Source organism: Rosa chinensis, chromosome 7 (assembly GCF_002994745.2).
Source record: "Rosa chinensis cultivar Old Blush chromosome 7, RchiOBHm-V2, whole genome shotgun sequence".
NCBI classification, from domain to species: domain Eukaryota; kingdom Viridiplantae; phylum Streptophyta; class Magnoliopsida; order Rosales; family Rosaceae; genus Rosa; species Rosa chinensis.
In genome coordinates, this window is record NC_037094.1 from 29,698,523 (window position 1) to 29,716,700 (window position 18,178).

Below are 18,178 nucleotides of genomic sequence, written 5' to 3' on the forward strand. Positions count from 1 at the left end.
TTTCATGTGAATCATAACTGGGGAGGGACGCATTTTCTTGCTGATTATATCATTTTGCTCTGAAACCATTTGCGTACTTGGCAGATGTCCTTGTGGGTGATGAACATTTTGAGGCTTGTTCATAATACAAGTGATAGATAAGCCATTATTCACATAGGAGATTAAAGACAACTTTAGCAGGGTAACCGTAATTACAGAATTAAAGAGCAATCATTTACATTATAAAGTGGAACTAGCCGGTGGCATAGCCAACCACTTACACAATCGATCATTAATTCGTACATTTGAAGTAGTCCATTTGATTGATATCATCCACATCTAGCTTGGCCTTTTGTCCCACCACTCTTTTACCTCTTGTTGGACTTTTTCCATCACATTTGAATTTCTCACAAGCTCTGCAATTAACCATTCCAAAGCTGTTGATGTTGTATCTTTTCCGGTAATAAACATGTCCTAGAATGATTAAGAAGCCAAATATATTCAGTCATACACTCATACAGATGGAAGTAGAAAGATAGAAATAGATAGATATAGACTATAGAGAGAAACCTATAAGATTGCTTTTATGTTATCTCGAGTGAGCGCCAAGTTCAACATGTCATCCTTTCGGTGTTTGAGGAGAACATCCACAAAATCAGGCTCACATGCGCCGCGCCCGCCCTTTGTGGTCTTGTGTTCTTCAATCAACTTCAGAATCCATCTTATTTGGCAGAAGTTGCTTTCAAACTTGCAATGAATCCTCTAAGATTGTCAATCCATCTCAAACAAGGAAGAAATCTCCAAAACTGAAAGTCGTGAGTTGAATCAACAGTCTTCTTGATGCCTCCCCAAACCAATTATCATTTTCCTCTACAAACCTTTTCCCTATAACACACCTAGACAGTATGTTGTTGGAGGTTGTGATCAGCATGTCACTTAGATTAATCGAAGAGTTACCGAGGCAGGCTTTGCGTATCCTATTGCCTATTTCTGCAACTTCTTTCTCCCTTGCAAACTGAAGTTTTTGCACTCTTTTAAGGCTTAGAAGTTCAACAACGTATAGTTTCCGAACTCGTCCCCAGTACTCTCCATAAGCAGATAACACAACATCTTTGCATCCATAGAATAATATATTTGTCATCGTGAGTCATAGTTTCCTATTTGGAATAGATTACAAGGGAATATGTTGTTGTAACTACTTACCTTGTATATGTAGTGTAGTACAATAGTACACAATAGTTGTATTACGATTGTAAGCTGTTTATATACACCACAGAATGAGTTTAATAAAATATCAAACAATTCATTCTCTCAACCTTGTTATCTTTGACTTGGTATCAGAGCAAAGATCCGAAAAAGACTTTGTCTCTTTGTTCTTTGTTTTCTCTTAATTAGAGGAAAATTGTCTTAGAATCCTTTTTGTTAGGGTCTCATCTCCAATCGACGTCAGCTGACGTCTGTCCCTCACAAGATCGGCTTCTGACATCTGTTTCTCACAAGATCGGCTTCATCTTTCCAGATCGCCGTCATCTTTCAGAACAAGGTCCTTCAGGTTTAGCGTCGCTGCAAAGCACACAGATCGTCGACTTCATCTGTGAGGATCGCCATCCTCATCTTCGGGTCGCGTCACTTCATCTCCGTCGCACGACCCATCTTCTGCAACAGATCCGACATCAGACTAGATCACCGTTGGGTTTCTTGTTGCCCAGACCTGTCGCGCCTTCTCCCAGTCACCGGCAGTGTTGCCATCCAAACCGCCGCCGTCTTCTACCGTTCAGACCCAGTCCTCGGCGTCGTCGTGGTTACCAGATCGCCGTCGTTCACTTCCTCAGTTCAGGCCAACATTGTTCCTTGGTTTCCAGATCAGATCGGTCAACCCACTCAACCGGACCAGAGATCGATCTCTTCAGTGAGTCAACTAGCCTCAACCGGACCAGAGATCGATCTCTTCAGTGAGTCAACTCGCCTCAACTCAGTCAACCCACTCAGCCTAGTCAACTCTAACAGGTTCCAAAAAAAAAAAAATCTGTTACTATTATTTTTTGGAGCCTTATGTTCTTCTTATTTCCGCTGCGTACTTTGGGATTTGTGTGTATTTTCTCTATTGTATTATTGCAATGGGTGGTGATGACAGTGAAGGACAGAGTTCCAGGATCAATGAGGTCCAAAAGGTTGAGGTTTCTGTCCGAAGTTCAAACGGTGGTTCGTTTGGGGGTACAAACTCAATGGTACCAACTTTCGAACGTGGAAGAAGATTATGTTTGTCCATCTTCGTGGCATACACAAGATGGGACATGTGACTGGAACAACCTGGATGTTTGGCGCTTCTGCTGCTGGAGACGGCGGTGAGCTAATAGTCTCAACTGGATCTGTCAAAATATCTCCTGGCTGTGTGACTTCTGCTCCTCCTGAGCTTTGTTGGCTATGGAGGCTATCAGAAAGGGTACAAGTGCTATCATCCACCTACCAGAAAGTACTATGTCACTATGGATGTTACTTTCTTTGAGGACATGAGCTATTTTTCCTCTTCAGAGACAGCTCTTCAGGGGGAGAATTCATATTTTGAAGAGCTGTATCATGGAGAAAGGGAGGAATCCGAAGGAGGTGCAGAAGTCACACAACCAGGAGGTATTTTGACAGATCCAGTTGAGACTATTAGCTCGCCGCTGTCTCCAGCCGCAGAAGCTCCAAACATCCAGGCACCAGTTTCAATCACTGAAAATGAGGTGGAAGACACAACTGCCCCTCCTGCCATCGCTTCTACCCCTGACCCACTGCTTCTTGGTACTGAACATCACCCGTTCGAGGTATGTCCATCCATTGGTACTAGTAGTAGTGAGTCTGGTGTTGAGCAATATGTGTTACCAAATAGGACCACTCGAGGTCAATCAGCCAAAAGATATGAACCTACTCTCACTGCCAAATCAAAATACCCAGTTGCCAACTATATGTCTACTAGGAGGTTGTCTAAGTCATATGAATTATTTGTGAATCAAATATCTACTGTATCAGTACCTAACAGAGTGCAGGATGCATTGGGGGATCCAAAGTGGAGAAAGGCAATGGAGGAAGAGATGGAGGCGTTGCAGAAGAACAATACTTGGAAACTTGTGCCTCCACCACAAGGCAAAAAGGCTGTAGGTTGTCGTTGGATGTTTACTGTGAAGCATAATGCAGATGGGTCAGTGAATCGGTACAAAGCACGTCTTGTAGTAAAAGGGTTTACTCAGACATATGGTATAGACTACGATGAAACATTTGCTCATGTTGTCAAGATGAACACTATTCGGGTTCTGCTCTCATTTGCTGCTAGTTTAAACTGGCCACTCCGACAGTTTGATGTCAAGAATGCATTTCTTCATGGAGAGTTAGCAGAGGAAGTGTACATGAGCCTCCCACCTGGGTATGTAGTTGCTTCTCCTGGTGATTTTGTATGCAAATTGAGAAAATCTATGTATGGTCTCAAACAGTCACCTCGTGCTTGGTTTGGAAGATTTTCACAGTTCATGCGGCATATTGGTTACAGACAGAGTAACTCAAACCATACCTTGTTCCTCAAGCATCGATAAGAGAAGGTAACAACTCTAATTATTTATGTGGATGATATGGTAATTACTAGCAATGATACTGTTGAGATTGATAGACTGCAGAGACAGCTAGCCTCTGAGTTTGAGATGAAGGACTTGGGTGAACTTAAGTACTTCTTAGGAATTGAGGTAGCCAGGGGGAGAGAAAGAATCTATCTGTGCTAGAGGAAGTACGTTCTTGACTTGTTGACAGAGACAGGCTTTTTGGATTGCAGACCTGTTGATACTCCTATTGAGCAGAACCATTGTTTAGCTGAGTATCCAAATCAAGTACCTACTGATCGAGCTCGCTATCAGAGGTTGGTTGGGCGCTTGATTTATTTGGCTCATACTAGACCAGATGTTGCGTATGCAGTAAGTGTGGTGAGTCAGTTCATGCATAACCCGAGTGAGAGTCACATGGATGCTGTTATGCGAATTTTGAAGTACTTGACGTCAGCTCCAGGAAGGGGAGTGATGTTTTCTAAACACAACAACATTCTTGAGGTTTGTGGCTTCACAGATGCAGATTGGGCTGGAAATATTACAGACAGGAGATCGACATCAGGTTACTTTACCTTTGTGGGAGGTAATTTGGTTACATGGAAGAGTAAGAAACAGAAAGTTGTGGCACGTTCTAGTGCTGAGGCCGAGTATAGAGGTATGGCTCACGGAGTGTGTGAATTGTTGTGGCTGAGAAATCTATTACGTGATCTGGGTTTCAAACTCAAAAGTACCATGCAGTTGTATTGTGACAACAAGGCAGCTATTGACATATCACAGAATCTAGTGCAGCATGATCGTACTAAGCATGTGGAGGTTGATCGTCACTTTATAAAGGAGAAGCTAGATGCCAAAATTATGAGCTTTCCTTTTGTTCCAACTGAAGAGCAACTTGCAGATATACTTACCAAAGGAGTTTCCAGGAAGGCGTTTTATGACTCACTAAGCAAGTTGGGCATGGTTGATGTATATGCGCCAACTTGAGGGGGAGTGTCAGCGTGAGTCATAGTTTCCTATTAGGAATAGATTACAAGGGAATATATTGTTGTACCTACTTACCTTGTATATGTAGTGTAGTACAGTAGTACACAATAGTTGTAGTACGATTGTAATCTTTTTATATACACCACAGAATGGGTTTAATAAAATATCAAACAATTCATTCTCTCAACCTTGTTATCTTTGACTATGTTTGCAACTGTAAATTCGGGATGGCTACAGCAAACACTGTCATGAGTCTCCATTATCTCCTTGGCCATGTCTGCAGATGAAACTACTAATGTCGGAGTTTGGCCCAAGTGCAGTAGCATTAGAAGGCCATACTTCTTTGAGAGGGCGTGAAGAGAACGGTGTGGGAGTGCACCTAGTTGGTGGAGGTTTCCAATTATCGGTAACCGTGTTGGGGATTGCGGCAACTTGAGTTTCTCACCTGATCTAGAAATTGAAAATAAAATGAGAGTAGAAAGCGAGAGAACAGAAAGCAGGAAAAGAATGGAGAGAGTGATCATATTTTGCTCTTTATGCAAGTTAGTAGCAGGAGCCATTGTCACAATATGGTTGTAAACAATCATTCATGCAGACCTATATATGGACAAGTCAGGTAGAAGAAAATTTGATTACATCTGCTATTCCACGTTCATATTTTTTTTTGGTACTGAATTAGATCTCTTTTATTAAAGGGTCCTTGACTAAAAGCTCCAAAATGAGCCAAAGTTATCCCACTTACCCCAGCAAGAGATTTTTATTCCCACTTACCCTATTTGAAGTAAAATGACTATTTTGCCCTTAAAGTAATTAATTAATTACATTTGCCACTCTCTCCACACGATCTGCCCTCTCCCTCTCTCTCCACACGATCTGCTCTCTCTCTCTCTCTCTCTCTCTCTCCTTCTCCGATCTGCTCTCTCTCTCTCTCTCGGCTCAGAAAGACGGCGCCGGAAGTTTCATCAACGGTAGAAACAGAAACTTGGCGAGTTTGATGGTCCGCCGGAATTGTGAGCTCGGAGAGTTGTGGTTCACCGTATCCGATTCCAAGCATCGTCGCTACGCGAAGAAGAACTCCCAAGCTCCGTCGATGATGCTCAGCCTCTGGAAGGACTTTCCGGCCAAGGTCTACAGATTCTCAATGTCGCCGGTAACCACCTCTCCAGCGAAATCAAAACCGGAGCTCATCTCCGGCGAGATTTGGCGCTCGAGCTCGACCTCCGGTGCTCGACACAGGGTGGTGGCAGACGAAAACATTGATATGCTATTACCGGCGGCAGAGGAAAGCCCATATATCCAACCTATTTGATAACAAGAACGAATTGCCCATTATCTTACAACGGTCAAAATTGGTTCTTGCTGGGTATGTGTCATCAGAGTTAGCCTTAATCCCAAAATTGGGATTCATTGCGATTATGGGCAAATGAAGCAATATTTCTCCGTGTTTTGTGGTAAGAGAAGTTCGTTTGTGATTGCACACTAAAATTGCTTCCGTTGCGTACTATTGATGCAGTCAAGAATGGAATTTTGCTTTGTATTTAGAAAATTGCAGATGGTTCTGCATCAGAACTGCATAATTGCATGAATCATCCTCCTTTAGTTATTTACGAAACTTGTTTTATAAATTTTGTTGGATATTGTCTACATATGTGAATCTATGTCTCGATGCATGTCTATCAAGCAATTGTTGCTTATACAAATAACAACAACTTTGTGATTTTTCTCGCTGTATTGATATTGTTGTTTATAATAAGTTGAAAAGCAAGGAAGATGGATATGTGGCTTTCCGGGAATACTATGGAAGATGGAGCCATAACACTTTTTTTGCTGTAAAATGGGTCAAAAGCCCAAAATGAAAGGAAAAAAAAAGTTCTATTAGGGCAATAGAGGGTTCAATTGGGGCAATAGAGGCTCGTAAAAGGTCTATTGGGGGGCAGTAAACGTCTATTGGAGGGCAATAGACGTTTTGAATTGATGTAATCTCTTCGTTTTTTTTCTTTAATGGAAGTTTTATTTGTTTAATGTAGAAAAATTAGTTTTCATTCCGGCGATCGAAAGTTGTATTGGGGGCAATAGACGTCTATTGGGGGGCAATACATGGTTGATAGACATCTATTGGGGGCCAATAGACGTCTATTGGGGGGCAATAGACTATTGGAGGCAATAGACATCTATTGGGGGCCAATATACATCTATTGGGGGCAATAGACCTCTATTGCCCCTCCATTGGGGAGCAATAGACGTTTATTGGGGTAATAAACATGTCCGGCAACCTATGACCAGAATCCGGCGGCCGGTGACCGGATTCCGGCGGCCGGTGACGGCCTCTGGCGAAGTCTCCTATGGTTTCTCTCTCTTCCATTCTCTCTCTCTCTCTCTCTAAGTAACAAAAGGGTGAGGGGTAAAATGGTATAAAAAAAAAATAAAAAAAAAAAAAAAATCTTAATGGGGTATTAGGGAAGACTCCTTTAGAGTGTATTGGGTAAGAGAGAATTAAAAAAACTTAATGGGGTAAGTGGGAAAAAAATCCATAGAAATGGGGTAAATGGACAAAAACCCTTTATTAAACCATATCTTGCTATTTTCAAAAAAAAAAAAAAAAAAAAACCATATCCTGCTTGGTGATTATCTTCGATTCTCTGGCTTTGCATAACATGTCCATCAGGCGCCTTAATTAGCAATCTTTCAAAGCATTATTAAGCTGGCAATTATTGCTTAAATGCATCTGGAATTGACCTTTTCAACTCAAAAAAGTCTATCTTGATGAGATTCATTCATCTTTAAGATCAAGATTCTCAAAGGGCCGGGAGTAATGCTAGAGATCTCAAATTTATTTAACAAATATAAATTCTGTTGTATATTTGTCTTAAACCATATTAACCTTACGGTGGTTACAACTTGGAATTGAAACTATTTATTGATCTTGGGGAGAAGAAGAGAAATATTCCCAAAAAAAAAAAAAGAATAAGCAAAGGAAACTAATGAGGTAGGAGCTCGATATAATCCAGTTTTCACAAGACTAATCGGGAGAGGCTATAAGATACATAAGAAATAGGATTTGAAGCTTATACAGGCAGGGGTTGGACAAGCGTAGAAATTATAAAATCCTTGAGCACAGTCTCATGATGAGTAGAGAAACCATCTTCATACTTGTATGAAACATCCATGGCACATGCAAAATTAAGAATTCGGGTTAGTAGTGGCCTCGGGACAGCATTAGGAAGGAGGAATGATTCGTTGATGTCCTTCCATGCGTCACTCACTTGTCTACGCAATACAGTTATTGCTTCTTCTTCTGTGACACCACATTCATTCATGTAGCACTGCACAGCTGAGATAACATGTCCTCTCTTTTCCTCAAACTACAATTATAGAGACGTACATGATCATCTAGATTCAAATACAAAGCCTCATAATTTATGTAATTAGAAAAAAAAAAAAAAATGCATGCGCGAGAGTAAGTGGCTCATATACAAAACCAAAACCCTGCTACGTATCAATTAAGAACCATTATACGTACTATAAAGTCTTAAGTGATCAGTCATGGAAATGGTGGACAATATATATATATATAGGTATGTACCTTGTGGTCCGCTATATCATCCATGAGTCGAGCAACTACTGCAGCCCCTTTTACAGCCCTGGGATAAGTGTCCAACCAATCGAAGGAGTCTTGTGTAGCAACATCTCCCATTGCAACAAAAGATGTTGTTATTAGTTGAGGGTAGCCTGAGGTCAATAATGATAGGGCCATATATTCATCCATCGTTGGTATGTATTGGTGGTGCAGCCATTTAGCTTCAAGGAAGTAAACTTCAGCTTGTTTTTTCATCTATATATAAGAGACAACCGGCCGATTAATATATTTTAGTCGCTAATGAAAGTCGTATTTTCGTATTTTACGTACATAGTAAGACTCAAATCTAAACAGTGGATAGACTCAAAGCTTATAGAAAAGTATTGGCCTAATGGGGGCTACAGCTTCTCTGGCATAATGGATTCGATACAACTTTCCCTCCTTTGCAAGCTCTTCTTCAATTTCAGTATAAACTTCTAACAATGCCTTATAACAGACTTTCATATAATCTGGCAATGGATCTATGGCACAGATATCCCACCTAATCGATCAGTAAATAATTGAGAAGTTATTATACTAAATACCCAAAATGCTCTTAAACCTAAACATTGATGATTTGTATGCTAAATACTTATTATCAACCATGTAACTATATTTACAGTCATTTTCACGTAAGGTTAATTAACTGGATTTTTAAAATCTCATTTAAATTTTTCTTTGACGACCTAGACTACTTGTCTTAATTATAGGCCAAGTGTTGTGATTTGTTGGCAAATTATAATTTCAATATTACAAAGGTTATGAGTTCGATTCTCACTGACATATGTAAATTTGGGGTGGGCTTTAAAAAAAAAGAAGTGTGTATTGGGGCAAATCTGTATGTATCTTTTAGCTAGCTATCAATTGTTGGGACGATCAATTTTAGACAAGGGCAGACAAGGGCTAGTGCCAATTAATTTCAAATAATAAATTAACCTGTGAATAACTTCAGTAAAAAGCTCTAGTTCTTCGAGTGTGCCACGTGTATCATAAATGTCATCGAGGATAGCCATCATGGCAGTGACTTTGCATGTTGTCCTCCTAGCAAAGGAATATTGAGGTTCGAAGTACACTGACAAAGCCCAAATGAAGTAAATTTCGGTAATTCTGTCTCTGGTGAACGGCAGCTTGTTTGTGACATCCAAGTCCTTCCACCACCTACAATAAATTACAAAACAATTTAATTGGTGGAACCAAATAGTATTTCTTTGATTTAGTAGATACTAGCCACTCCCACACATGCTTTATATGTGTAATTATTTTTTTTTTTTTAGAAAATAAAAAAGAGGATGGTTATGCAAAGAAAAGATAGTGGGAGAGAAAAGTGGGTTGTCGATTCTTTTTTTGTTTTGTTTATTTTTTAATAAAAATATATTTTATAAATGTCTTAATTGCTTTGTGATTTAATTAATTCTGAAAGTTTTTTAATCTTCTAGGGTCATTTCTGTTAAAATTTTTCATTTTGGCTAACAAATCATCTTCTCTTAATAATAGCCTATATATATATATATATATATATATATATATATATATATATATAGACACACACACACACCATTTGCTAGTTAATTAACCTTGTAATTTCACATAGTTCCTTTTGATGGACTTGTTGCAGTAGGTTGAAATCTAACTTTGCAAAAGTCAGGAGAGTTTCATTATGTGAATCGTGTTCTGCGTAGATTGACAAGTAATATCTTGCTTCCACCCTCGGGATGCCCCTCCGAAGTGCCTGATTTAAGGAATGGACTACTTGTTTTGAAAGTGAAGGGCTTAAACTGTGTTTGATCGACTCAAGATGAGTGGTGGTGAAGTCTAGTGCCTCTTCAAGTAGGTCTTCTCCACGTATCCTAAGATGGGTGGCTTCGTACAAGCTTAATAGTCCTGATACATCACTCAGAAGAGATGCCTTGAATTTCTGATCATTTCCTTCCCTGAATTTGTTGAACATATCTGTATCACCAGGCAATCCATTAGATGAGCCTTTATATATCATATTATCTATATACAAACGAAGACAAATGAGATAGACAAATTTCATGTCAGGTTGTCATCAGTATACTTTGGCATATAAATTCAAATAAGAGTTTGTAAGATCATGACGAAGTTAATATCATACGTATCCAGTAATGTATATTCTTTTTCTTTAATTTAGCACTCTATAAATTAAGCGAGCTATTACTAAATGATTAAGCGAGCTATTACTAAATGGACAACTTACCGCATGAAACGCTATAACCTTGTTGTCTAAGTAGCCGAAAAATGAGAGCAGTAGTGTAAAGGTCATCATCACTACCATTTGAGTAGTTGTGGTGAATTTGTTTCAAAATTCCATCAATCTCATTTTCAAAATGATAGGACACACCTAGGCGTTGAATGTTATCAACCAAGTCCAATTGTTGTGAAGGTTTTTTAACGGGATCCATTAGCATCCTCTTCACCTGATCTTTTAGTTCTCGGACGTGTTGCTCAAGTTTAATGTCAACTTCCTACACAGGCAAATTGAAGAAAAGGGACACTGTGTGATTTTCAGAAATAAGGGGTTGTACATAAGTCGACTTGGTATTGCGATGATGCAAAACAATAAAACGATGCCCAACTGAAGGTTTATAATTAAAAATGAAATCAATAGAAGTATATATTACGGTGAATTGCTAACTTTTGAAGAAAGATACGCGTGTTTGCATATATATATATATATATATATATTTGCTCAACTAAGAGACAGTTTTAAGGGACTGTGAGGGACACATGTATTAAATATAAAAGCAGAAATTATAACAACTTAAAACTGTATATTTATTTTTAGCCGTCAGATTCACTTGTCCCTCACAATCCCTTAAAAACTGTCCCTTAGGTGAGCATGTCTTTACACACACACACAATCTTTCTACGCTAAGGACCTCCTTAGATTTTAAAATCTAAGGATTTCCTTGAATAGACTCACTTTTCGATCACATATCCATATCTCGGTCGTTCAGTTTTTAGGTTCTAATGTATAGATCACTTCTGAAAATTTTCAGCCAAATTAATGATCGTTAAAGAATCAAACTAGATTAAATCAATGAACAAACAGAATCTGTTCAACCTGAACCGTTCGTGTTCATAATTGTAAATCGCAGTTTTAAATGCCTTAATGATTATCAATTTGGCTGAAAATTTGCAGAGATAATCTACTCATATATATCTAAGAACTGAATGATTAAGATGTAGATATGCGATAAAAAAGTTAGTCTATTCAGGGAAATCCTTAGATTTTAAAATCTAAGGAGGTCCTTAGCATAGAAAGACTATACACACACACACACAAGTCTGATCAGAAGAGGGCGTTCGCAAAACAGAAAAAGTGCGGACGTCCATCTGTCATGCATCCTCTCACTCGATGAGGTGACGACGACGGCGCTACTCTTGTCGGACGGAGACCAGGCTTCGATCTTCAGCTTCTTCTTGTCGGTGGACTCGTCTGCTATGAGTTTTCAGTCAACCTTGATGGTGCGTGAGGGCTAGCTACCTAAACCTTCGACCTTGATCGCCTTGGCCTTCATCTTTATGGTGACGCCGTTCGGGATGCCCAAGGTCTCCTTCCTGCAAGATGCAGCTGTGAGGATGGACGTCCCCACCTTTTCTGTTTTGCGGACGTCCGATTCTGAACGACTCTGTGTGTGTGTATGTGTATGTATGTATGTATGTATGTGTGTGTGTATAATGAAATCAACAAAAGTATATATTACTGGGAATTGCTAACTCTTGAAGAAAGATATGCGTGTCTGCATACATATCCTACCGTGGTAGCATAATGGAGAAAATGATCACCCCAAATGTTTGGGGTATAATTATTAGCTGAATGTCGCTTAACATCAGCAACGGTATCTCGTGCTTGAGCTTGAGAAGCTAAAACTTGGAAGGACATTTTATCATTACGTACAGGAATGAATGGCTTGCTTGAGTTGATGAAAAGAGCTGCCTTGCTATTTATAATGCATGGAATAGCCGAATAGCTACGCATGCAACTCAGAAGGATCAGTAAGTTAATGTTAATGAGAAATGTGGTGAGAGATGAGACGAGTACCATTACTTGAGTGGGCCAGAAAAACAGAAGGTTGCAAAGACAACCACATGCAAAATTATCTTTCTCACAGGATTCATGACCACACGTTCGATCTCTTTTAGACGGAAAAGTGAAAACTACATTTTTGACATGCAGGTCTAGATGCTATTCTTCGTTTTAAATTTGGTCATTTATGTGAATGATAGAACGTTCGTTTCCTTAATTAAAACATCCACAAAGAAACTTGGGAGATAAGGAGTGCTCATAACCACATATACTATTGCGGATGAGATTGACAATAGACAAAAACACTGGGAAACAACAACCTAAAAACATGTGCAAGGAAACTTGACTGATGTCCCGACAGTCCTGCTGAATGTTTGGTCGCTAGATTGAGTGAAACAGTAGACTTTAGCCTGTAGGTTATTGATCTCCCATGGTAGGCTAAAAGCCAAATGGATTTAGCCTACCAAAAACAGAATATTTCCTCTAATATGCTTTTTTAGCCTACCAACAAAAAACAATGCTGCCACCGTAGGCCAAATTCTGTAGGCCAAAATCAAATATCATCACATCTAACGGCTATAATTTAATTTGATAATGACAAAAAAAGGGTTATTTTTCTAATCAATGATATAATGATAGTTGTAAATAACGGTAATAAATGGCTATAATGATAGTATGGTTTTGACGAGGCTATCAATAAAACTAGTCGATTTAGTTAAATGAAAATAAGTATATCATAAAAATTAATGGTTACACATTTATTTTAAAAATTCTAAACATATCAAATATTGGGCTCATATTGAAGATCTCAACAAGATATTTACAATGATGTAATTTTAATATTTAGTAACATTATAAATAACCCATGTATAGAGGAAAAATGATTTTTCTTAAATGTAAAATTCATGTTATTAATGAAACAAAAAAAAAAGGCAGTGGGGCCCACCATTTGGCTTACCAAATCTAAGCCCAAATTTGGCCTAGCATATTTGAGAAGGCCAAATTTTTTTCTTGGCATTTGGGATATAGCTTACGGTGGGAGCTTGGGGTATGCCATAAATAGGATTATGGCTTACCGTGGGAGATGCCCTAATGATATTAATTTCTATTCAAAAACAAAAATATTATCACCCAAAAAATGTGTAGAAGGTCTTATTTGGCTATAAGGCTATTCTGGGCTTTACTACCATAATGTGTGAGTAAATTTACAATTAACAAGGTCATCTAATTGTTGTAGAATCGCTGTAAATCTGTATATAATTATGATTTTATTTAATTAGGATCTCCTGTAATTATGGAAAGATTGTTTCCTATTAGAGTTAGACTACTCATTTGTACTTGTATATATACCCTCATTGTGGGATGAATAGAATCATCGAATTAACCCTGAATTGAAGTATTATTTTCTACTTGGTATCAGAGCCAGGTTCAATCCTTTGAACTTGCGCTGCGTCCTTTGAATCCTGAATCCCGAAGAACACCACAAACCGCTGCGTACCACCACTGTTGAAATCAAACCATCCTAAATTTCAAACCACCATCACCCAACCTTTTTTCGGAAAAAGAAAAAAAACTTTTTTTTCCAAAACATTCATGTCCATCTTGAAACCTTTGAAAATCCAATCCTGCGAAAATCATGAATTCCTCAATTAGGCAATCAGAGAAACAGGCTATGGGGCATTCGATGACTACAGGATTTTCTGTTATGGCTCAACACAAACAGGGTCCTCCTCCAGGCTTCTTAGGACCTTCTCCACGCCGTCCTATAGGTAAACCAAATCCATATGCAAACAAAAGGTGCATTATCTGTGGGCAATTAGGTCATAGCAAGGAGCGGTGCTATGAAGTGATTGGTTACCCTGATTGGTGGGACTTCTCCAAGAAACCGGGAAAGAATCTGGGTAAGGCTGGTGTTGCTACGACAGAGGAAGTTTACCTAGACCATGCCTCCGCTAATGTAGCACAGTCAGGTATGAAGCGTAAGGTTACTTTTAATAGTACATGGATAATTGATACAGGTGCATCTGACCATATGACCAATGACCCAAGTCTTGTGAAAAACCTTAGACGTTCCCCTCAAAAAGTTGTCTCTACTGCTGCTGGTACTCAAACTCCGGTCACTAGAGAAGGTTCTATTGCTTTATCTAATACCTTAACCCTTGAATCTGTCTTAGTTGTTCCATCACTAGCTTATAATCTTTTGTCTGTTGGTCAAATTATTTTAGCTCTTGCATGTATTGTGACCTTGTATCCATCTTTCTGTGTGTTTCAGGACATTCTGACTAGACGGATTCTTGGTTATGGTGTTAGAAGGGGGAAATTATACTATCTGGATTTGACAGAGACTGGAAAGAAGCAGAACCATCTTTTGGGACAAGCTAATCAGATCAACGGGGTAGAGAATGCGAAGGACCTGTATGGTTATGGCATCGCCGTTTAGGTCATCTATCCTTTCGTTATCTTAAGAAGCTGTAACCTCATTTGTTTTCAGTTGTTAGTGAGTTGGATTTCCACTGTGACATTTGTGAACTGGCCAAGAGTCACCGTATTTCATATTCACCAAGTCTTAATAAAAGTCCTGTTCCTTTTATGAAGATTCACTCTGATGTCTGGGGTCCTGTGAAAATTCCTTCTCTTTCTGGAGCTCGGTATTTTGTAACGTTTATTGATGATTGCACTCGCATGACATAGGTGTCATTACTGAAGAATAAGAGTGATGTATTTGGCATGTTTACTGAATTTCACAAAATTGTGGCAACTCAGTATCAATAATCCATCAGAGTGTTTTAGTCTGACAATGGTGGAGAGTTTGTGAATGGCCCTATGATTGATTTTTGCCGGTCACATGGAATTCGTCATCAAACCTCCAATTCTTATACTCCTCAACAGAATGGAAGAACAGGCAGTTGATGGAAGTTGTTCGTGCTTCCTTGTTTGGCATGAATGTACCTCGGTCCTATTGGGGAGAAGCAGTAAAATCAGCAGCATATCTTATCAACTCCTTCACGGGTGATTGAGTTTTAGAAACCTCATCAGAAGCTTCATACACTTTTGACCATCCCTTCTATGCCTAATTTGGAGCCCCGGGTGTTTGGGTGCACAGCCTATGTTCATATTCCCAAGCATCAATGCAGCAAGCTTGATCCCCGTGCCCGTAAGTGTATCTTTGTTGGTTATGCTGACTTCCAGAAGGGTTATCAATGTTATGATTCTCTTACTGGCACTATACATGTCTCTCTTGATGTTGCTTTTCGTGAATCCGAGCCTTATTACTCAGGGGGAGCTTCTCAGTCTTCCCTTCAGGGGGAGAGAGGTTGTGAAGGGAATCCTCATTCTATTATTGATTTTGATGTATTTGAAGACTTGAAAAATTTTGGAGGATAGATTTGAAGGTAGAAATTCGGAAACAGAAAATGCGACTGCCGAACAGAGTGTTGTGAATTCCGAAACAGAAAATGTAACTGTCAAACAGAGTGTTGTGAATTCTGAGATAGAATAGACGACTTTTCTGGATAGTTTGAATCAAAATCAAGACGTATCTGAAGCTCACACACAAGATATTCCGCCTTCTACATCACCAACTGAAGATCCCGGTCAGAATGATCCTCCTCAGGTACCCCTAAACTTTAATGAATCTTCTGGGTTAGAAAGTATCGAACCTAGGAAATCACAAAGGGTTACCAAGGGAATTCCTAAAAAATAATATGAACCAGATATCAAAGCCAAAGCTAAATACCCTATAGCTAATTTTATGTCTAACCATAGGATTTCTGGGTCACACGCACTTGTTGTTGATCAATTATCTACTGCATCTATTCCTAGTAACATGCAGGATGCATTGACGGATCCAAAATGGACAAAGGCGATGAATAAAGAATTGGAAGCTCTTCAAAAGAATGCAACATGGGAGCTAGTACCTATGTCGGTTGGTAAGAAGACTGTAGGATGTTGTTGGGTATTTACTGTGAAGCTTAATGCGGATGGAACTATTAATAGATACAAGGCGAGGTTGGTTGCCAAAGAATATACACAACACTATGGGATTGATTATGAGGAGACTTTTGCACCTGTGGCAAAGATTAATACAGTCCGGATTCTAATCTCACTTGCAGCAAACAAAGATTGGCCCTTGCACCAATTTGATGTGAAGAATGCGTTTCTTAATGGGAATTTGGAGGAAGAAGTGTACATGGATGTGCCCCCAGGTGTTAAGAATTACCCAAGTGACGTTGGCAAAGTGTGCAAATTGAAGAAGTCATTGTATGGCCTGAAGCAGTCTCCAAGAGCTTGGTTTGGAAGATTTTCAAAGTCCATGAAAGTCTTTGGATATAGACAGAGCAATTCTGACCATACCTTGTTCATCAAGCGCAAGAATGGTAAGATTACAGCTCTTATTATGTATGTTGATGACATGATTGTTATAGGGGATGATCCGAAAGAGATAAATGAATTGCAAAAGTATTTGTCAAAGTAGTTTGAAATGAAGGATCTGGGACAACTAAAGTATTGTTTGGGTATTGAAGTTGCAAGGTCTAAGAAGGGGATTTCACTTTCACAGAGGAAATATGTTCTTGATTTACTTGCTGAAACGGGGATGCTGGACTGCAGACCCATCGAGACACCAGTTGAGATGAATCACGGACTTGCTATCTATCCCGATCAAGTTCCAACTAATAAAGGAAGGTATCAACGCCTTGTAGGAAGGTTGATTTATCTTTCACATACTAGACCTGCTATTGCTTATGCTGTGAGTGTTGTTAGTCAATTTATGCATTGTCCTAGTGAAGAGCATATGGATGCAGTCTTTCGTATTTTGAGGTACTTGAAGATGGCACCAGGTAAAGGGTTACTATTTCAGAAAAAAGATGAATTGGAAGTTGTTGGATACACAGATGCAGATTGGGCTGGTGATAAAACTGATAGACGTTCTACATCTGGGTACTTCACTTTTGTTGGAGGGAACCTTGTCACTTGGCGTAGCAAAAAGCAGAAAGTTGTTGCCAGATCAAGTGCAGAAGCTGAGTTCCGAGGTATGGCACACGGAGTCTGTGAAATGTTGTGGGTTCGTAATGTCTTGAAAGACCTGGGTTACAAGCTTAAAAAGCCTATGGATTTGCATTGTGATAATACAGCTGCCATTTAGATTGCACATAATCCAGTTCAGTATGATAGAACAAAGCATGTGGAGGTTGACCGTTATTTTATTAAAGAAAATCTTGATAGAAAGGTTATTTGCTTTCCATTTGTAAACTCAGATGAGCAATTAGCTGATGTTCTTACTAAAAGAGTGTCCAGAAAGGTATTTGACAGCTCAGTCGACAAGTTGGGCATGATAGACATCTATGCACCAGCTTGAGGGGGAGTGTAGAATAGCTGTAAATCTGTATGTAATTATGATTTTATTTAATTAGGATATCCTGTAATTATGGAAAGATTGTTTCCTATTAGAGTTAGACTACTCCTTTGTACTTGTATATATACCCTCATTGTGGGATGAATAGAATCATCGAATTAACCCTGAATTGAAGTATTATTTTCTACTATTGTGAATGTACTCTAAAAAGATTCTTTTATGTGTGTGTGGGGGTCGTATCTAACAGCCAATATAGAACATATATTATGACTAGAACTTGCTGAATGTTTGGTCGCTAGTTTGAGTGAAACAGTGGTTCCAAATTGCTACCTTACTTGTTTCTTTTGCTTTTGCTGCTGATCTCACATCGAGAGCAACTCCTTCATAATAAGCAAAGCAGTTCACTCGCTCGATTCCCTTCATTTAGTGAAACTATCTATCCGGGGATGCATTAACATCTTATTTCTTTGATAAGCAGACAAAAAGAGTTGTAACAAGTGCCTAAGGGTTGCGTCTTGCATCAGAATTCCGGCAAATATTTACAACTTACAGGTATCCACGAATATGAAACTCATCGGTGAATGCATGAGGGTATGTGCTCTTTAATCAATGTTTGTGATCTTTCT

At 39.1% G+C, this 18,178-nt stretch overlaps 1 protein-coding gene across 1 annotated transcript; it reads right to left on the bottom strand.

Moving 5' to 3' along the window:
• Positions 1–7,361: 7,361 nt before the first annotated feature.
• On the bottom strand, positions 7,362–12,095 carry LOC112180170 ((-)-germacrene D synthase). The gene is made up of 7 exons (XM_024318674.2): positions 11,930–12,095; positions 10,367–10,634; positions 9,723–10,098; positions 9,085–9,306; positions 8,512–8,650; positions 8,116–8,364; positions 7,362–7,894 (listed from the first exon to the last, which is right to left on the bottom strand). Exons 1-7 carry the CDS (start codon positions 12,053–12,055, stop codon positions 7,598–7,600), a joined length of 1,677 nt encoding a protein of 558 aa, XP_024174442.1. The 5' UTR covers positions 12,056–12,095; the 3' UTR covers positions 7,362–7,597.
• Positions 12,096–18,178: the final 6,083 nt, after the last annotated feature.